At 41.0% G+C, this 22,662-nt stretch overlaps 1 protein-coding gene across 6 annotated transcripts in view; it reads right to left on the bottom strand.

The window, feature by feature from the left end:
• The window catches only part of USP28 (ubiquitin specific peptidase 28), a 76,263-nt gene that overhangs the window by 39,606 nt on the left and 13,995 nt on the right, over positions 1-22,662 (bottom strand). For 5 of the 6 annotated variants that reach the window (XM_037065645.1, XM_037065641.1, XM_037065643.1 and 2 more), the window contains exons 2-7: positions 17,101-17,178; positions 15,672-15,804; positions 12,573-12,678; positions 11,270-11,429; positions 1,830-1,916; positions 846-983 (exon numbers count right to left, since the gene is read on the bottom strand). In XM_037065645.1, coding sequence (XP_036921540.1) covers positions 846-983; positions 1,830-1,916; positions 11,270-11,429; positions 12,573-12,678; positions 15,672-15,804; positions 17,101-17,178 — 702 coding nt within the window. The remainder of the gene's footprint in view (positions 1-845; positions 984-1,829; positions 1,917-11,269; positions 11,430-12,572; positions 12,679-15,671; positions 15,805-17,100; positions 17,179-22,662) is intronic. The other variant, XM_037065642.1, reaches the window with a different exon arrangement.

The following is a 22,662-nucleotide window of genomic DNA, read 5'->3' on the forward strand; positions in this document are numbered from 1 at the left end:
AAAAGCATTTCTATTTTAGGGCCAGATATCATAAAGATACAAGCAATACTGGAACCCAACTACTACAGATAAAACAGAAGGTGTGTTAGGCAGTCTCTAAGATGTGGCTAGAAGGAAACTAGAATTTTGCTACTTCCAGCCACATCTTGTAACAAACTAACAAAATCTTCCAGTTAGGCCTTTAAAAAAAAAAAGGTCGAAAGAACACACCGTACTCCTGTAGAATTTGTGTGAGATCTGAACAGAGACAGGACACTTGTGAAATATTTTGAGATCTTGTAGAACTGTAGGACCTTTAGAGAAAAAAATTAATTCTATGAGGAAGAAGCCATTCTAATAGTGAGAGCTTTGTTTTTTAACAGGAGGCGGTGCAAAGAAAGTACTAACATTTAGAGGAATGCTAAGAAAAGCTGCTGAACTCAGGTTCAGATAGTTTGACAGATAAGATTTTTATCTGCACCATCCCCAAAGGGGATGTCTACAGAGGTGGAGACAAAGGACTTTCCTTTTCTCAGTGACCTTTTGCTAGGATTCACAGAGACGTTTTCCAGTCTCCTACTTCCGGAGCCTCTGTATAATTCTATCCTGTCTACTACTACTTCTTCCCTTCAGATTCCTTTGTAGAACTACCAGCCTACCTGCGCCCCCAACACACACTCTCTCCTTCTCTCCCTCTACCACCACCTGTTCCTGAAACACAAAGGGCAAAGGCAGGCTCCCACAGACCTGTTCAGTCATGTTCACAGTTTATTATACAGTTAAAATAAAGCAACATTACAGTATTATTAGTTATGATTTTGAATGCTTCAAAGTTTAAGGGAAAACATGCAAACAGCCTTACGCACCTGCTGTTCCTCAGGTGATCGGAATGCTCCCTTTAAGAGATCCAGGGCTGCTGAAGGGTCTACAAATTTGCGATTTGATCCCATCATCAGAGCAAACAAATACTGAAGCTCTTGCATAAACATGATATTCCTCTTTTCCTGTAAAAAAAATACAGCAATGTTCACTCTTACAACCTCTTACTTGGAAAATTAACACATACAAAGAGAAAAGTTGTCAGTGATCACTCCCTAATTTATATTTACCTAGATCTAGACCAGGGGCAGGTCTCAAACTATGTTACAAGTGCTCTGATTTAGTCCCTGTTGGAGACCACCCTAAACTGAAAGAACATCAATGTAGAAGCAATAGAGAAAACAGTGTCAGAAAAGCAAACATGTTTGTTTTCTGAAGCTGTTGTCCTCCCTCCTGTCACCCAAGTGAAATACTGGGAAGGGATAGATCACTGGCAAGAGGCTTCATCCTTTGGCAAGAAACTATGAAAGCCTCTTCTAGGAAGGTCCTGACCGCCAGCATCTGGTCACCTTTTCTGCGTCACTGGGTCTGAGTGGCTACGTGAACTGGAGGCAGTGCAAAGAAAGTATTCACATTTAGAAGAGCGCTAAGAAAAGCTGCTGAACGCAGGTGAAAGAGGGCCACGGTGAAGAGGCCACGTTGAAGAGGCCACGGTGAAGAGGCCACAGTGAAGAGGCCACAGTGGAGAGGCCACGGACAGAACAGGGATCTCTGCATCTCCCAGACGCTGAGACCAGCAGGATGACACATAATTTTCTTGGAGCCATTTTTCTAATTTTATTGCTACTTAACTTTATCTTTGTGCAAATCCTTATTTTCTTGTCACAAAGAAGGAAAAAGAACCATTTGAAGTGAAAATAACACTAGCACAAGCCAAAAAGCATCATAGTTATTAGCTTTAGCAAAAAAATGAAAAGCTTTGGGGGCAAACGGGACTGAACAACAGTGAAGATTCCTCAACAGCAACTTACTGTGTGACTTGGACAACTTTCAAGGACATTCTGTGGCAGACTATAGCTGAGAACAAGTCTTCGAAATTCAGGCAACTGAAAGAGAGACTGAAATAAAGAAAGAAAGGAATTCATAGCATTTCTTCTAAATAACTCACAGCAAAAAATACTGTCAACATAGTAATTCCACTTCTATTATGTCAAAGGAAATAATAATGGCTATGCATTAAAACTGAGCTGAAGGAATGTCAATTCCTTTAGTAAAAACCTAAAAAGAACCTAACGACTAACAAGAGGAATAGATTAAATAAACTACAGCACATTTATACAATAGACTACTATGCAGTCATTAAAATAATTTTGTAGAAAACATGTTTTCATAAAATGGACTGCTAGAAAACAGTGAAAATGAATTGGTTAAGAGCTACAAGAATCAACATGGATTTCAGACACATGAACTGTGTGAAAAAAATTACAGAAAAATAGTATTTTTATATTAATAGAGTGTACTATTTATATTAAGTATCATTATATACAAAACTATATTACATACTGTTCAGGACTCATACATATGTGATTATATCTGAGTGGAGGGAGGACAGGACTGGGGATGGGAACACAGAGATTCAATAGAACAGAGACCTGTCACATTTATTTCTAAAGCTGGGTAGCAAGTATAGAGAGAGAAGCATTCTTTCCATTGTTTTGTAAATCATACATTTTTCTACTACGAATATCTTCAGAGGTAATGTTCTTGAAGTTCCTTATACGACTGACTATAACTCCTTATCACAAACCACCCCTTAAATGAAAACCCCTGAAGCCTGCATACTGGAACTTTTTTTTTGCCAAATGTTCTTCTTAAATTTTCATGTATTTTTTAAAATTGTTGTTCAAGTATAGTTTTCTGCCTTTTCCCCCTGACCCCAGCCCACCTGCCCAGCCCTCCCCACTGCCCCATTATTGTCCATGTGTCCTTTATACTTCTTCCTGCAAACCCTTCCCCTTTTCCCCTGAAATCCCCTCCCCTCTGGTCACTGTCAGCCTGCTCTCTATTTCAGTGTCTTTGGTTGTATTTTGCTTGTTTTTTTTTTTTTGTTTTGTTGATTAGGTTCCTGTTAAATGTTTCATTTTTTAAATGTAGAAACAGATCCTACATTGAGTTTTACCAAAAAAAAAAAAAAGTATGGCTTCCAAACAGCATTCAATGTAATGGGGTGTAAGAGTGACAATTACTACAATTCAACTGCTTTGACCTAAACACTTACTGCTTAAGAACATCCTACAATAGAGCTTGAGAAAAGCTAAAAGCTGTTTAACAGTTACAGTTCACTCAACTTAGTTACATCCTAGATAAATATTTGTGTTCAAAAATACTGAACCTTAAGTCTTTAAAACAGTCCTGACTTCTACTTAAAGCATAAATCGCAAGCTCATATTACAAAACTGTTAAACTTGCTTTGTAAAAATAACGTTGACCAAGAGTCAGTGATAAGCATCAGTTACATTCCCCATCCACCACTCATACTGGACATGCTAGACAGCCCTTCCATTCCATTCGCTCCCACGGATGCACGGCTTCCACTAATGTAGTAGCTGCTGTTCACTGCTCCTTGGCTGCCTAGGCAGCATCCTGGGTAGACAACTGGTCTCCAGCTTCCCTCACTGGATCACAAGGCCTAACGGGATCCAACCACTAGGGTGAGTGTATAACTGGACTGGGACTATCAGCTCACTGTCTTCTCCTTCCACCTCAACTGTCTACCTAACCCATCTCCATTCCTCTCAGTTACATTCCCACTCTACTTACCACCCTGTAATTTTCCAGGATTTCAGTTCTACCATGAGAAAAATGGCTTTCCATTTTCAGTCATGTCACTCCATCTCCTCACATTCACCAAAGTCAAGCTTTCCCAAAAAACACCGTTCTTAAAACCCACCAAAGGGTACTCCCATTTCCCAATCCAATATCTACATGATCCTCCAGCATCGTGGCTTCTCCTGTATTCTCTGTATCACTTCATCACATCCTTTCTCCAGTTATCAAAGTCAGACATTCACAGTTATCTTTGAATCCTTCCCCTTTCTTAACCATCCACATCTAATAAGGAAGAAGGCCCTGGGGCTCATCCTCGGGGTGCTACAACCACCTCCCCCTATCAACTGCTCTAACTGAACGCCCATCACTGTTCACCTGGATCACTGCACATGGTCACCCTACCTCCAGAAACCCCCCTGTACCATTTACTTGCCATGCAGGTTCTTCTTTCTAAAATGATCAAACAATGAAGATCATTACCTAGTAATAGTTCTTATGGTTAACCCCCAGTCCTGTCATCCTTCTAGGAAGCGTCAGTCAACATTCAATCCATGGGGCATCCTGTTGGCTCTACCTCCACAATAAATCAAGAATCCAGCCTCTTCTCTATTTCCACAGCAACCCACCTGGTCCAGGCCACCATCACATCTCATGGAGATGACTGGAATAGCCTCCTCAACAGGTCTTTCCACTTGTACCTTTGCTCACAGTAGCCAGAGTAGGCTTTTAAAACTCAGGTCAGAGTTCATCATTCTTCTGTTCAGAGCCCTCACTGACTCCCCATCTCTCACAGAAGAAAGACATTACCTCTTCAATGACTCTCCCTCCACTCTTAGCATTCCTGCCACTTGGGACTCTCAGATGTCCTGTGGACATTCGTGTGCACTGGGACCCCCGGTTTCCCCTACTTGGAATGTTCTTCCTTCACAGCCACCTGGCTCACTTCTTGTCCTCCTGCATAGCTGGCATTCGTTCCTGTCTCATCTCCTCAGCCTAACATCATGGTTTTACATTGCAATCTGCTCCCATCTCTCTTGCAGCAAGTACAATCACCCCTACCCTGATCTTTTTTCTATCACACTGATTGTTGAGAACCGCTCTCCCTGGTTTTAGGAGTTGTAACTACCCCCCATGGCTAAGGCTGAGTGAGCAACCTCTGGAATGCAAGCCACAAGGAGACAAAGCTTGTCTCTGGTAGCAAACGCTGCCTCTGCTTCCTCCCCCTGCCCCCAATGCTTGGTTGATGGTCGATGATGGGTAAGACTCCTCAGAAGAGGGGCAACCTAAGCCAGACACAGTCACTTGGGAGGCCATCATGGAAGGACTCCGGGGGCTGCAACAAAGAGGGAATGATGGACCTTTGCCCCTTGGCTATTCTGACATAGCCCGAGCCCCCATGTCCCCTGGGAGAAGCTCTTCTTGGCTCTAATCCATTTAAGCCTGAAAACCAATGATGGGGGATGCGGTGCAGTCCTCTGCCAGCTAGAGTGGGATCTGTGGTAACCTGGTATAAGAAAGAACCCCAAAAGTCCTGTGAAACCTGCTTTGCTGAGGAGGAAATGAGTATGTCTCCCAAAGTTTTTGCAACCCCCTTTCCTGACAGACTCTGACTCAGACTCTGAAGCCCTCAGATTTCTTTGATATGTTATCTCCTGTTTGATTCTTGTCACCTGTATTCCTGTGTATTACAACCCAATAAAAGCCCCTGGAGGAAGGGGCTCCTGGCCTTTTTCCTCTGAAAAATTGGCCACTTCTCCTTCCCAAGCAGATCATGTCTTTATAGTGTTACTTTCATCCGTGGCGGATGGGGGACTTGCAGGGAAAGTCACCCCCACAACTGATCACAGTGTAACATATTATATAAACGTATTTAAATGTTAATTCCATAAGGGTAAGGCTCTGTCATGGTGTTGTTCTCTTCTGGATCTCAAGGGCCTAGAACAGTTCTAGACACACAGTAGGTGTTGACCTTATTAGCACATATTCATCCCTTCAGGCTAGTGACCCTCTGTCCTCCTGAGCATCCTCTCTCTAGTAACATATTCCTCCACTCCTTCTCTAAACCCAGACCCAAAGCCAAACCCGGGATATGTCCATGCCTGAAAAACTGCCAATTCTCAGATCACAAATTCAGAAAGTTCCACTCTAGAACCATAACCTGTCTTATAGCTCATTTGTTCAACTACCCACAGGATGCTTGTCCTTCGATTTCATCAGGCCCCTGAGCAAACTGACCTCTCCTTTTCCCCATTAGTTCTTTCCTGTCTTCATTTTTGCCCTTCTAGTTTTGATTCTGTGGTCTGTAACCACCCCTCATTAAATTCGCTAACTGCCCTATGTTTTTCATCATACTCAGCAAGTCCTCCAACCTAAATGAATTTAATTTTCCACTTAAGAGTTTCAGAGCACTGCTAAAAAGAAGTTCCAATAAAAACAGGACATATTGATATCACCATATGTTCAAGGTCAACAACCTCAAGTAGACTTTCAAATTTTTGGAAATTTGTTTCCAAATTGTTTGTTTGGAAACAATTTTGGAAATGTTGGAAATTTGTTTCCAAATTCTATTGTTTCCAATAGACTTTCAAATTGTTGGAAATCTGGTGCCAACTGGTTTCCCACTGCCGGCAACACCTCTTTTAAATTTTCCACTCCACTTAAAATCTGACTGTAGGACTTCTGGCCAAGATGGAGGCAGAGGTGGAAACACTGTGCCTCCTCACACAACCAAGTTGAAAGACAACAAAGTTTTAGTAACAAAAACGCAACCAAAACAGAAAATTGAACTGTACAGAAGTCTGACAACAATGAGCCATTCATCCAGACTGGTAAGAGGGGCAGAGTCAGCGGCTGGTGGAGAGGGATCCCGGCAGAAAAAAGCGGCCTGTCCGACCCAGGCACGCAGGTGGTAGTTGGCAGACCCCAGGTGTGGGGTGGCAAAGGGCGGACCCAGTGAGGGCATAAGGCGGCTGGCTGACCGTGGTCACATATTCACATTCAGATAAATCAGGTGAAGGAGCGAGCAGTGAGATAGACTGCGCAGGCTAGGGCCCCAGTGACAGGAATTAAAGCCTAAAAGCACCAATTGGAAAAACTTTCAGGGGCAAGGTACCAGGAGAAGCTCCCAGGCTCACAGAGAGATCGTTGGAGAGACCCACAGGGTCCTGGAGGGTGTACAGGCCCACACACCCGGGAGCCAGCACCAGAGGGGGCCAGTTTGCTTGCGGGAAGCAGCAGAGGGGACTGAGGTCTGAGAGAAAGCGGAACAAATGCCATTGCCCCTCTCTGACCTCCCCCCCACATACAGGTCACAACCTAGTGACTGGGTTGCCCCGCCCTGTTGAACACCTAAGGCTCCACCCCTCATGTGTAACAGGTGCTAACAGACCAAAACATTATTGCTCAAGAACAGCTCAAAGCCCCAGAGTCAATACTTCTAAGCGACCAAGAAACAGCTAAACTATCAGATGCACAGTTCAAAATACTGGTGATTAGGATGCTCACAGAACTGGCTGATTTTAGTCACATATCAGAGGAACAAATGAAGGCTAAACTAACTGAAATGAAGGGAAATGCACAGCAAACCAATAGTGATGGAAAGGAAACTGGGACTCAAATCAAGGGAGTGGACCAGAAGGAAGAAAAAAATGACCAAACAAAAAAGAATGAAGAAACAAGAATTCAAAAAAATGAGGAGAGGCTTAGGAACCTCCAGAACATCTTTAAACGTTCCAACATCCGGATTACAGGGGTACCAGAACGGGGAAAGAAAGAGCCACGAGTGGAAAACTTATTTGAACAAATAATAAAGTAGCAAAGGCAATAGACTTCCAGGAAGTCCAGGAAGCTCAGAGAGTCCCAAAGAAGTTGGACCCAAGAAGGAACACACCAGGCACATCATAATTACATTAGCCAAGATGAAAATGAAGGAGAGAATCCTAGAAGCAGCAAGAGGTAAGGGGACAGTCACCCACAAAGGAGTGCCCATCAGACTGTCAGCAGATTTCTCAAAAGAGACCTTACAGGCAAAAAGGGGCTGGAAAGAAGTATTCTAAGTCATGAAATCCAAAGACCTACACCCAAGATTGCTCTATCCAGCAAAGCTTTCATTTAGAACGGAAGGGCAGATAAAGTGCTTCTCAGATAAGGTCAAATTCAAGGAGTTCATCATCACCAAGTCCTTATTATATGAAATGTCAGAGGGACTCATCTAAGAAAAAGAAGATGAAAAATATGAACAGTAAAAGGACAGCAAAGATCAGGAGTGGAACCATAGAAATGAAGATCACATGGAGGGTTAGCAACAGGGGAGTGGGAGGAGGAGAAGGGGGGAGACGGTACAGACAATAAGTAGCATAGGTGGTAGGTAGAAAACAGACAGGGGGGAGGGCAAGAATAGTATGGAAAATATAGAATCTGAAGAACTTGTGACACATGGACATAAACTAAAGTGGGGGAAATGGTGGAGGAGGGGTGCAGGGTGGAGGGGAATGAAGGGGGGAAATGGGACAACTGTAATGGCATAATCAATAAAATATATTTTTTAAGACTCTATCACTTCTCCACCCTATCTCCAAAAAAAAAAACTGGCTGCTTATTTCACAGGAACAAATGATTATTAAAAACGATATCAACTTTAATTGGCAGTCATCATTTCTTTCCTCTCCTTTCCCCTACCACTCTCTTGCCCTTTTCCTATTCCCTCCCTATGTGACCTCTGATGCTTTCTCAGAAAGCTCACTTCCTTATCCCTCTATCTGCTGGTTCTTTTCGGCATCTCTCACAGGAGGGAAGGTTGAAGGGATGTCAATACAGGAAGAGTCCTTAATCCCTGTTTCTAAGAACTGACTGATGTCCTTAATTCTACATTACCTTCCAAATTCTATTCTCAGCCAGATTCCAGCGATCCTCTTAAAATGGAAGTAGGACCACATTGCTTCTTTGCCCCAAAGTTTCCAACACTTTCCCATGTCATATATAATCCTAAATCCTCACCATGACCTAAGATCCCCACCCCACCTCCACCTTTCTGACTTCATTGCATCTGTCCCCCTCTCCCCATCACTCAGTTCTAGCCTTTTCCCCTATTTCTCAATCCCTTAAGGAAGCTCCTGAACCTGGGTCTTTGACTTGGCTTTTCCCTCTGTCTACAATGTGTTTATGTAATTACATGAAATATTCTTTATGTGATTATATGGCTCATTCTCTTGCTTAATGCAGGCCTCTGCTCACATGTCCACCTCATCAAAAAGGTCATACCTAACCACCCTCTATAAATAACAGCCCTCCCTCTGTAGCCGAACCCTTTCTGGGCCCCTGTTACCCTCACTCACTTGTCTGTAGAGCACTTATTACCACCGGATACATATTTAGTTTACTGTGTTTCCCACTCTTTTCAAAGTAAACTCCATGAGAGTAAGGGTTGTTCAATTCACTGCTGTTTCCCTAGTGCTAAAACAGTGCCTGGCACATGAATGCATGTGCCTTGGGTTTTGTGTGGAAAGGGAGGGTTCGTTCCTGGCTGAGTCACGCTCGATGATGGAGTACACTGCAGGGGTAGGATCAAGTGCTGCCGCGTGGCCACGTGAGGTGTGAGATGTCTCAAGACAATTCTAGAGAGGTGACTCTCTTTCTCGGGGACTTCATCTCTAGGGTGTCCAATCTGCCGCAGGCTGCATGTGGCCCAGGGTGGCTGTGAGTGCAGCCCAACACAACATCATCAATTTCCTTTAAACACAGATTTTTTGGTGATTATGTGTTGCAATGTATTTAATAGGTGACCCAAGACAATTCTTCTTCCAGTGTGGCCCAGACACCAAAGGCTGGATACCCCTAAGGAACCCTTGGCGTTATTACCGCGCATGGTACTGATTCCCAGAATGTATCTGCAGCCCAGATCTTTTTACTGAACTACAGACTTATATGTATATATACATATTTAACTCCCAAGATACCTTCATATGGCACCTCAAACTCAGCATGTATACAACTGAACTGATCCCTGAGGCCTGCCCTCACAAGAATCAGTGTTTTGAGGTGCAGAATTGTCAGTACCATCCCAATAGCAGAGTGCCCTTGTCACAGCAGCACTTGGGCCACGTGACTGGGTTTGGGACTGGAGGCCATGACCACCCTGCAAACCCTCCTAGCTCCATTCTGTCAGGAGGCAGGTGGTTCCAGGAATGCAATGGCAGTAGACACTAGGGTGATGGGGACAACTGAGCACACACCAGCAGCCCTGTGGGGAATATGCTATTGGCTAGCTTTTCAAATGGAGCTGGAAGGGTCAACAGGGCTGCTCTGTGCCTTCTTACTGGGTTTAGTTAAAGCTGGAAGACTACTGATAAATTAATCCTAAAAGTCACTTTGCAAAGTAATTCCAGATTGTCCCACAGGAGCAGGAAGGTGGGGGAGGAGTCTGGCCCTCTCTGTAGACTCCTAGGAGGAAAATCTGCACCTGCGTATCAGGGAAGATGGGAAACCCAGTCACGTCATCAAGAGAAAAACTCAGCTGTTCACCTAGGAAGCTCAGTGAAAGGGGGACAGGCAAGGCCATCCACCTGCAGGGACAGCAGCCCATATGTGAGTGCTCCCGTCACTGCAGTAAGAGGAGGATTGGGCCAAGTCCACCCACTTCTCACATGAGGGACTCCAAGGCCATGTGGGGCCACAAGTAAAACCAGCCCTGGAGCATCATTGACTTCTCAAGTCTTCCTCAACAAGCCTGCTTTGTTCTCTTAATCCCTCTGTATCACAGAGTATGTGACACATTTTCCTTCACCCACTCAATTCACTCACTCATTCATCTATTCAAGAATCCCTGAGAGGTGAATTATACACTGGTTCTGCCTTCAGGGAGCCCATGGTCTAGAATGTGATTCTTTTAAGTATTTAGAAGTATTTTTAATGAAAAGAGGATTATCCGTGGATTCAGAAAACATAAAAAGTTAAAATGAGGAGTCTGGACCAGGGTAGCTTAAAGGTTCCTCTCTCATCTACAGTCCATGATTCTTTAAGTGACAACCTATCTTATTTTTCTTGCATATCTTGGCTCTGCGCCTAATAAATATTAGAGGAAAACCGAACTGAAATCTCATTCCTAATATGCACCCAAATTAGCCCTCCTGAAGTGTCAAATGGCATTATCATCCACCTGGTGATTCAAGCTAGAAAACTTGGGAGTCTCTCCCAGCAATCTCCTGCAGAGACCCTGAATCTGATCACTTCCCAAATCCTTTACATCTGGTCTCCTAAAGGCATCTGGAATGACTTTACTTCTCCTCCTCCACAGCTTATGCCACCTCTCTATTCCAGACTAGCTGCCTGACACTCAACTTCTCTTCATTAAAATCTGTTGCTCTGCTATAACCAAATTTTCAGTAAATGCTGATCCAAAGCACCCATTCAACACATTTATAACCACAGAAGACTTTGTTTTTTAGTACTGCCCAATTCAGACACCAGAGCATATGAATCCCAAAACACAAGAAAGCAACCAAACACAACAGTGCCATGGGGAAACCTCCCCATTTTATATATGTGTTTCCATGTTTTTAAAGCTAGGTTTCTCATATTTCAGTTTAATAAATTACAATTTGTTTCCAGAAGACACCATTGTTTCTTAAAAAAAACCAAACCATACCTGAATAACAGCACTAAACCAACATGTATTGCCAACATTTTTCAGCCCAACCGGCCAACCATCAGCTCGCCTCCAGTCATTGGGATTGGGGTTTTCTCCCCAGACTTCACAGCGTTTTCTCTTTGAGCGTTTAGATTCTGCAGCGGTTACCTCGTGCATCCTACATTGTACCAACATACCACACATCAAAAAAGGAAAAAGTTAAAGAATAGTTACTATATGCAGGATGTTGATAACCTTTCAGAGGTTGTTCAAAATGCCAGATAAACTTTTTTGGGGTAATCAATGGCTACAGAGTAATTATAAGATTATAACCTGCCCTGGCGGGGGTAGTTCAGTGGATTGAGCATCGGCCTGCGAACCAGAGGATCGCGATTCACCAGTCAGGGCACATGCCTGGGTTGCAAGCCAGTTCCCAGCAGGGGACGCACAAGAGGCAACCACACACTGATATATTTCTTTCCCTTTCTCCTTCTCTTCCCCTCCAAAGATAAATACATAAAATCTTTAAAAAAAGATTATAACCTAACTGAAATGTAAGGTTTAAACATCAAGATGTTAATCCTTCCATAACAGAGATTATTATTAATAAGGTCCCTGATAGAACTGACTTAAGACTCAAAACTATTTCTGGCTATCATATGAAAACTTTTACATTTCAATAACAGTGCCTTATCTCAGACCACTGCCATTGAAAGAGGCAAGAGAGACACTCTGCTAAAGAGCCCCAAACTGTCTAGTACACAAACCATGATCCTTTGTTTCCCTAAAAGAAACAACTCAACACTGAGGGAATAAACACATCTGGAAACTGACAGTCTACCCCACCAGAACTGGTTATTTGTGGAAAATTCCAAACAATCACCAAATTAGTACCAATTAGTACCAAAAGATATATTCCCTGTTCATTTCTGAGACAAGGTAGTTGAGTCACAATTTCATTTTCAAATAGTCAACATAACCCTCAAAGTTTACAAAGGCTCAAAGTTTATAAAGGACACACATATTTATTGGATAGTTGTACTAGGATTGGTCCCCCCCCATCAATCAGCAATTATGAACTACAACACTTGCAGTCTTCCACTCAGACCACAGGCTGCAATGGGATACTTATCATAACTGGCTTTTAAAAAAGTGAACCAGAGTAAGTAAGCTAATGTGAAATTTAAATTTCCTCCTAAACATTTTTAATTCAGGTGCAATTAAAGGAGCATGGCAGAATTGTTCTTGAATGACACAAGAGCTATAGCATTTGACCTACACACTAACGTGGAGAGCAGAGATTATAAATTAAATCAATTACCTGTTAAGATCTTGTCCTTCAGCTTTAACTTTGGGGGACTCCAGTAGACTCAAAGCAATGGCAGCCTGAAGATCATCTTTGTTCTCATGAGTAAGGTCTATTACTTCTGTAAGATACATTGGAAGTTAATTAGTCTACATGCAGAAAACACTGTTATGTCTGTATTGCAGAAAAAATGTAAAAGCATTCATAAAACTAGATATACTCCAACTCACATGTGATTACAAATGCAAAAAACCTAAACAAAACATTAGTGAACAGAATCCTGCCTATGTACAAAAAAAGATTGTATATTAAGGCCAGGTTGGGTTCACTGTAAGAAACATTGAGTTAACATTAGAAAATAGACCAGTAAAATTTACTATCTTAACAGTTAAAGGAAAAAATGATAAGCTCAATAGATAAAAGTAGTTGACAACATTCAACCTCTATTCAAGAATAAAAACTCCAAGCTACCTAGAAAGAGAAGAGAATACTCTCAGGCTGAGAAAGAGAACACATGAAAAGCCTACCGCAAACTTTATACTTAATGGTGAATGAAATGTTAAACACACTTTCTTTAAAACCAAGACTAAGACAAACAGGTCTACTATCAAGGCTTTTATTCACTATGGTTCTGAAAGTTCTGATTAGGTACTAAGAAAATAAAATAAAAAATAAAATTTATAAAAATATAAGAATTAGGAAATAAGAAACAAAGCTGTCATAATTCACAAATGATGATCACCTACAAGGGAAACCCAAAATAATTTACAGAAAATAGTTATTATTAATAAAATGTGGTTAGATAAAAGATCAATGTACAAAAGTTAAGTGAATTTCTATACATCGGCAATGAAGAACATTTACTTTAAAAAGAAAAAAACCACAAAACTGTAGTAGTCATGACTGTGGGCTACTGGCATAAGGAAAAACATACGGACCAATGGAACAGAAATAGACCCTAATATTTATGGTCAATTGGTTTTCATCGCTGGTTCCAAGACAATCCAAAACAGAAAATACCTTTCCAAAAGATGGTGCTGAGACAACTAGACAGGCACATGCCAAGGAGTGACTTTTATACCCCTACCTCACACCAGTTACAAAATGAACTTACAGAGGATTGTGTCCTCATGATAACAGCTAAAATTACAGAACTCTAAGAACACTGTAAATCTTTGTGACCTTGCATTAAGCAATGGCACCTTGGAGATAACATCCAAAGCACAAACAAGCAAAGAAAAAAATAGATAAATTTGAGACCAAATTAAAAACAGTAACAACGACAACAAAAACTTTTGGGCTTCACCATCAAGAAAGTGAAAAGAGAACCCACAGAATGGGAAAAAAATTATAAATCATGTATCCAGTAAAGGGCCTATATACAGACTATCTAAAGAGTTCCTCAGACTAAATAATAAAAAAGACAAATAGCCCAACTTTTAAAATGGGCAAAGATTTTGGACAGGTATTTTTCCAAAGAAGATACACAAGCGGCCAGTAAGTACATGAAAAGATGTTCAACATCATTAGCTATGCAAAGTAATATAAATCAAAATAGCTCACAGTAGCCTTGTAACAGCAAAAAAATGTGAAACAACCCCAAAGTCAATAAATACATAAACTATGGTATATTCAGACCACGAAATACTACAAACCAATGGAAATAAATGAACTAAAATTATAACCTTCAACATGGATGAGTTTTCCAAAATACTGATTGAAAAAGTCACTGTGTGTTCCATAGACACAAGAATATTTATATCAGCATCACTCAGAAGCGCTCAAAACTACAAAGGAACCAAATATCCCTTAACACTATCCAACCCAGCTGACGGCCTTCCCCTGGAAGCCTCCTTGGCTTCCAAAGGACCACTCCCTCGGTTCTTCTGGTCCTCCTTCAACCTCCCTGGATATTCCTTATCTCCCAGGCCACCCGACATCGAGAATGCCCAACGCTTAGTCGCTAAACCCTTTCTGTTTTCTATACATACTCCTTTGGAGAATTCATCAATTTCATAACTTTACAAATCACTTACAGGTTTATGATCCCAAGTTTTATCTATCTCCAGCCCAGATCTCTCCCCTCCACCTGAATTAACACTCCGCCTGATGTCTAATAGACACCCCAAATTTAATATCGCCAAAACCAATCGCTTCATCTTCCACCCCAAATTCGCTACATCTGCAGTCATTTCCATGTTAGTTAAGCGCAACTCCATCCTTTCAGCTGCTTGCAGGGGGGCGGGGGGGGACCCTGAGTCACTTTTAACTCTTCTTTCACAAACCTTATCTCCTCTGGCACCAAATCCTATAAAACAAGCACTTCTCACCCCTCCACCACTACATCCTACCCCACCCAACAGCATCTGCAATAACCTCCTGACTGGTCCTTGGCTCCCTGCTCTGACCCAAGTTCACTAGCCACTCCTCCACATTGTTTCCAACATAGATGTCAGAATGATGTTAGAAAACAAAAACAATCTGGATCATCCCCCTGCTCCAAATTCTCCATTGGCTAAGGCTCTAACTCAGAATAAAAGCCAAGTACCTACAAAGGCTCTACATGACCTACCTCCTGTTCGCTCTATGGCCTCCCCTCTCACTGCCCTCCTCATTCACTAAGTCTCAGCTCTGGCTTCCTTGCAGCTCCTGAAGCAAACCAATGTGTATATTCCCATCTTAAGGCATCACATGACTCACTCACTCACCCCTTCTCAAAAAGGCCCATCCTATTTCAAATCTAATCCTCAGAAATCTTTTTTTCCTTCCATCCTTTACTTTTTCTCTATAGTACTTATCATGTTCTAATATGCTATATAAATTGTTCATCTCCCCTTGAAAAAATAAGTGATATGAAGGCAGGGATTCCTGTTTATTTTGTTCATCTCCAGTGCCTGAGTAAGAATGCCTGGCACAGAGCAGGTGCTCATGAAATAAGTGGTGAATGACTAATCCATGTAAGTGCTTAGAAGTATGCCTGGCACATAGTAATGGTTTAACAATTAGCTATCATTACCATTATTTCCAAAGGGTTGATGTGATTAATAGGAAACATACAAACTCATCTCTTATTTTTGGCTAGTCTGGAGCAGGACTAAAACACGGCATACTCACTTGCTAATACTTCTTTGTTGGTGGTGATCCCCTCTCCTTTAGGTGATTCTATAGCAATAGTGTCTTGACTGGGCTCCTTAACTCTTTCATCAGTAAGAAGACTAACTGCCAGAGTGATGTCACCATTACTGGCCTAAAGAGAGAAAAAAAATAAAAACTTAAAAAGTAAAGCATCAGCCCTGACCTACATAGTTCGGTTGGCTGGGCATCGTTCCAAAAAGCAAAAGGTCACTGGTTCAAGTCCCAGGCAGGGCACATGCCAGGGGTGCCTGCCAGCCAGTCCTTGGTCTGGGACATGCAAGAGGCAACCGACTGATGTTTTTCTCCCTCTCTTTCTCTGTCTCTTCCCCTCTCTCTAAGAATGAATAAATAAAATCTTAAAAAAATGAAAAAGTAAAGCATCACAGCATTTAAAATAAGTAGTGAGTTAGTTTTTTGTTTATAACTTCTTACTACCCTGATGACACCCTGAGTAAGTCTAGGCATATGTCTAGGGTAGAAAGCAGGGGGAAAAAAGTATAGTAGAGAATAGTAAGATACTGTGCTTAAAACATGTATCAAATTCCTATTTATAGGAAAGGAGCTGCTATGCTATGATTGATCATAACATGCAAAACTGAAATATTGCTGATTATTTGTTCTCCCCAGTTTGAATGCGACAATACTACTCCTGATTTCACAGATACAGCATAATGTATCAAAAAGGGGGTTGGCAATTAACACAGAGATTCTAAATGAAGTCAGCCCCTACAATAAAAACTCCAAGCAGTTACCATATTCTGTAGTGGTGACCATACTTGTATTTGTTTTCAAATTTTTATTAGGAAACATTCTAACATTTACAACAGTGGAGGGAACATATAACTGAACACCATGTACCCATTGCTCAGTGTCAACAATTATCAAGGTGGTCAATCTTGTTTGACCTATTCTGCCCTCTCCCCAGATATTCTAGAGCATCTTGAGCATCTTAAGTTCCTTGAGCATCTTAAATCCTAAGCATCTTGTCAGTTCATGAGTCAACACTTCAGAACACATCTTTTTAAAAATATAACCCACAATGCTATCATCACACCTTAAGAGTAAATGGCAAGTTTTTAAATAACAACCATTTCAAACTTCCCTGATGCAAATATTTTTTAGTTTGTTTGTTTGAGTCAGGATCCATAAACTCTATACCATTCAACCGGTTGATATTCCATAAATTTCTTTTACCCAGTAGGGTGCTCCCCTTACCCCCACTTTCAGTCTCCCCCTTCCAAAACTTTCCTATACTTCTAATTTGCATGTTGAAGATACTGGGTTATTTGACCTGTACAGCTTCTCTCCCTAAATACATTTTCATTCCGGCATTAAAATAGCTTGTACTGACATAACTATGATATGGACAACTGTTTTAAAGCCCACTAACAGAAGCCTTCAAACTAACCTTCAGAGCTTCATGAAGGAAAGAAGGGTCTTGAATGCCCGTGATTTCTCTCAGCTGATTTAACAGCATTTGGCAGCTCTATATTTGAGAAACAAACAAAACCACAGACATATGTCAGTCAGAACATATACTTGAACACATTTAAATACAAGCATTTTGAATAAAAAGGCCTGAGACTTGCATTTTTCACTGTTGTGGGGGAAGGATCTCCTGGAATGTGCCACCTGCCATGCAGAATATTTTGAGCTGAAAACAAAGCATTAACAAAATAGGAGAAGTTACCTCCCCCTTTCCCACTGAAAGAGATTCAGACAGAAAAACCTGCTTCAGGAAGGGGACCGTAGCATAATCCCTTAGCATATTCACTTTGGCACATGTGAATGAAGTGTGCCCCATTATTTCTGAGTCACCTAGCATGAATTCACTGGCCACTTTGTCTTCTACCTGTAAATCGCCTATTTCCCCTTGGGAATCCCACGTTTTTCTTTCTTGCCCAGACGGACATATCTATCTCACACAGCCTCAGTCTTATGTGAATTCTCTGTGACACACTATTAAAATATGATTTTCTCTTGTTAACCTGCTGTTTGTCATCTGAATTATTCAATCAGACAGAAGAACTGAAGGAGCAAGGGAACAGAGTCCCCAGCCCCAACACTGTCCAGACACATCATGAATGTGTAATGTGCATTTACTCGCAAATGCTTTGGCACTTGTGGAAGAAACAGAAGTAAACAGTAAAACTATGAGCATACAAAACATTTAAATGTAATGTTCTAGCCTTAAGGGATGCTTCGAGTGCCTCAGGCCTTTCTTTCTGTGAGCAGTAGGTGAGTGAGTAGGTTCTATCTGGGACCCAGGGAGCGTGAAGGGATACGAAGCTGGGCTATGTTAAGTTTCACTGCACATACCATTTCTATGTGTCATTTTTCACTGATAGTTTCCAATCATGTAATTAACAAATGATTATCACCAACATTATAGTTAAAACTTTAGGTTTAATTGCTTAAAATGAAGTATAGATAAAGCCAGAATTTTATGAATTATCAATAAAATTCCAGGGGGAATACACTATGGAATGCTTTCTCTTCATTGATCTGAATCATGGAAAAACCTATCTTGTACCACAAGATCAGTTTATAACCCTTTCCAGCCAGCACATCTTCACTGGAATGTTTTATCCTGTTTGCATGAAGACAAAAGTTAACACAAAACAACTACTTATAAGTAAGCTCATTTTAAACAATTGGCTGTCCAAATGAAGACAGTAACTATTTAGATGAACACTGAAAATGAAGTAGTTCAAATTTAATTCAGTGAGAAGAAATCTAATTTATACTATTCCTAAGGTTACCCAAGAATTAAGCCTGGATTCAATACTTGATGGCTCACCATTAGCTATTTTTCAGTTAGTACCATGTCCTCAAGAGGCACTGCACACTCACCAGAAACAACAGAAACAGTACCGCATGTTCTTCAACAGCTGACGGTCTGGTGCAACATTTAAGTATCACACAACTAGAAATAACTAAATGAAACATCCCTGTAGTCAGTCTTTCTGTTCTAATCACAGGCCACAGTTGCAAGCTAGAAATGGAATCTGACCCTGCTGAGGCCAGCAGTCTTTGAGGCTATGAGTCTTGTCAAAGGAAGTCACTGCCTGTGTCTTGGGAAAGTGACAGACAAGCAGGTGTCCTGATTTAGGCTTGGCAGATGCTGAAAACACAAAGCATGTGACTTTTAGAAAAATAAAATATTAAAAAGTTTTCTCCAAGCTAATTCTAATTCCATTTGATTTTATTGGGTATGTGAACCTATACATCTCAATCATACACAATTTTCTAAGAAATCAATATACCCCCAAAAGAGGTAGAAAGAATAGTTAGAAGAGGGAAATGAGTAGCATATGACATGTAAACAGGAGCCAAAAAGGTAACAATAGGATAGATAATTACATCTTCACCTCAAATTACTCTGTATGTGAACTGATACCTAAGACTGACACAAAATAATCCCAGTAAAAAAACAGTAAGTAACACAGGCTGCTTACTTTTAGCCAGGCATTCTTCTAAACACTTCACGTGTATTAACTAATTTAACCCTCACCACAAACCTGAGAGAGACATGATAACCATTTGACAAAAAAACTGACACAGAGAGGTGAAATAACTTACACAAAGTTACTGTTAGTAAGGGGTGGGGCTGAGATTTGACCCCAAGCTTCCCAACTGAGTCTGTACTCTAACCTCTACGCTGTGCAGTATCTGAAAAAAACAAAACAGGCAACAGATCCTCTATGAGGCAGAAACAATGCAAATATGTTACTCTTGTATTATGACTTTGACCTTTGCATCTTAACAAGTTTCCTATTTCTTTTGTCTACCTTCAAATAATCACAACTTTGATTACTTAAAAGTACAGTATGTTCAAACAAGCTATCATCGGGAAAATACTGTATTTGAAGTAAATACTATCTTTGATTGAATCTAAGCTGCCATCAGTTATAAAAAGGTATTTTATGCACCACTAAGGAGAAAAATTGTTTCCACTTAATCTATGACACAATGCCTTCATGACAGTCCTAGGAGACACACTGATTGGCCACACCAGCTTCTTGCAGCTCTAAAATTTTATTCATGTTGAGAAATATAGCAATTTCCCCTGCTTTCAGGTGCATAGCCTGGCCTGTGTTAGGCGATTCTTTTTACATGCTTTTCAATAACAAAACTTAATATACCTATGGCATCATCCTTCCTTAAATCCCATAAAGCACTTGATTGTAGCTTTGCAAGAAAATATGAAACTGCAGTCGTTTTGTTTCACATAAAATCAAATTGTATCCTGTGGTTCTGTTTCTATGCCTTTCTTTTTTTTATTGATTGATTTTTTTTTTGAGAAAGACAGAGAAACATGGGTTGTTATTCTATTTGTTTATGCATTCAGTGGTTGAGTCCTGTGTGTGCCCTGACTGGGATGGAACCTGCAGCCTTGGCACACTGGACGACACTCCAACCAATGGAGCCACTGGATGCTACGCCTTTCCTCATACACTCTTTTGTGTAGAAAGCAGTGTATGAAGAAATGTAGAATCATAGTGTGATTCTCCATAGTGTGATTCTACATTCCCCACTTAAATGTAGAATCATAGTGTGACCTTTTTAAAGACACTTTAAATGGCAAGTAAATTAACTGTGCAGTACCCACAGTCATGTAAGTCAACTGCTGAGACAGTGATGGCAGGAACCGCTACGACCAAGCCCACACACGTGCAGACAATGACGACCACACTCCACCTGGATGACAGGAAATGGGAAGAGCATCTCAGCTTCAGAGACTTCAAAATGCCAAGTAAACACGAATCAATGAAGTATGGGATGCAAATACTACACAATTCGCTGATCATTACATCTGGCCATGGATTAAAGCCCCATTCCCCTTTCTCTACTTCATAATAGGTAGCAGTGAACATCAATTCATCTAGAATAATACACTCAGGAAAGGAAAATACTTTTAGTTTCCCCTTTTAAAGCTATTTGGCAGAGACAACTTTGTAAAATCATTTTTTAAAATTTATTTTTAGAGAGAGGGGAAGGGAAGGAGAAAGAGAGAGAGAAACATCAATGTGTGATTGCTTCTCACGTGGCCCCCACTGGGGACCTGGCCTGCAACCCAGGCGTATGCCCTGACTGGGAATCGAACTGGTGACCCTTTGGTTCACAGCCCGCGCTCAGTCCACTGAGATATACCAGCCAGGACTTTGTAAAATCATTTGTACAGCTCTAAGAACAGTGTTCTAAATGTTCATTCAAATCCAAATTCCTCACCTTTCTATTATTCAAACACCATTACCCAATTCTACCCTTACCCTGCTCAACCCTTTCTACGACACTATTCCCTACCTCACAAACTCACCTACCCTACACCCTCTCATGCCTTTGAAGTGTTACTTCCATTATGTCTAGTGGATTAACCATGGCACACCAGCCCACCGGAAAGGGTATATTCATCTTGCCTCTCCCTTAAAATCATTCCCAGGAACTCTGGTCCCTACTACTCTCTCCCCTTTCTAACTCCTGTTGAGGGAACAGAGGAGCCTGTGAACGAATGAGACTGTGTTTACTGGGCATTTCTCATCATTTGGTTGTCCCACTGTTTTAAATATGAAATGGGAATTATAAAACATACTACCTAATTTGAATCCTCCGTAGGACAGTGCCCACAACAATGGTAACTAACATTACTGAGCACCTTCTCTGTGTCAGCAACCTTAGGGGCTTCACATACATGTAATCCTTAAAATAACCCTTAAAGGTAAGAATCATTATCTTCACTGTAGGAATTAAAACTAAAGTTTACAAAACCTACTCTGTCATCAAATGTCTTGAATTAAAAAGTAAATCAAAGATAGCTATTAAGAGTTTGAATAAGATCAAAAACTGTGAATGGTAAAATGATAACAAACTCACAACTATCAACAAATGAACCTAAAAAACAAAAACAAAGACTACACAAACTAGAATAGGAACAGAGTCACAGAAATGGAGATCACATGTAGGGTTTTCAGTGGGGAGGGGGAGAGGAAGACGTGGGAGGGAGTACAGGGAATAAGCAGCATAATTGGTGAGCACAAAATAGATGGGGAGAGGTTAAGGAGAGTGTAGGGAACAGAGAAACCAAAGAACTTATATGTACAACCCACAGACATGAACTAAGGGGCAGGGGGGAGGGGAGATAAAGGGGAGAAAAAAATTGGGACAATTGTAATAGCATAATCAATAAAATATACTTAAAAAGAGTTTGAATAACAAAGGATTAAGCTATGCTGTTGACACAAACAACTGCTATTACATGATTCAATCTTCATAAATATTCAGTAAACTAAGCCTCAAATAGTACCCACAACTAAAATCCTAGTAAGTACTAGATACTGAACGTTAATTTTACAGTAACAGACAAACTAAGATAACTAGGATCCTACGTATTACTAATCCGTAGTGTCTTCTGGAACTCCACAGGAAGCTGACTTAAATATTACCTTCACCACTGAGACGCTGCCATATACAAATTATACACCCAACATGAGACAAGACAAAGCCTGCGCTCCAGTCATAGTCACGTCCAATAACCGGCAAGAGCCAACAGGTTTGCTTTCCCTCAGCTGAATTCACATTGTTTTCATTAAACAGAAAGTACTCTCTTTCCTTGCCCAGAGGCAGTGAAGACAGACAGGCGGGCACAAGAAAGAAGGAACTCAAGCTTTCTGGCCTCAGGTACTAGCTGGTCTTGGCATAATTCAGTTCACTTCTCAGGACAGAGGTTCACTTACAGCAAAGACTCATAATAAGCAGTAAACAGGATTATTCAGACAATAAAAGCATTAAGTTATCAAGTTTTTGTAATAAACAGTAACTGGACTAATCCTACTGAAATTAATTAAAACTCTCTTTGGCCAGAGGAGGCAAACTTGTGAGATTACTAAAAGTTTTACTTTTAAAATCTCCAGTTCAGTATTTGGACAAGGAGCTACCTGGGTTATCTCATTCTTCCAAACAGGGATGCTGT

This window comes from Sturnira hondurensis, unplaced genomic scaffold (genome assembly GCF_014824575.4).
Source record: "Sturnira hondurensis isolate 20B ecotype Veracruz unplaced genomic scaffold, ASM1482457v3 Scaffold0015793, whole genome shotgun sequence".
Classification (NCBI taxonomy): Eukaryota; Metazoa; Chordata; class Mammalia; order Chiroptera; family Phyllostomidae; genus Sturnira; species Sturnira hondurensis.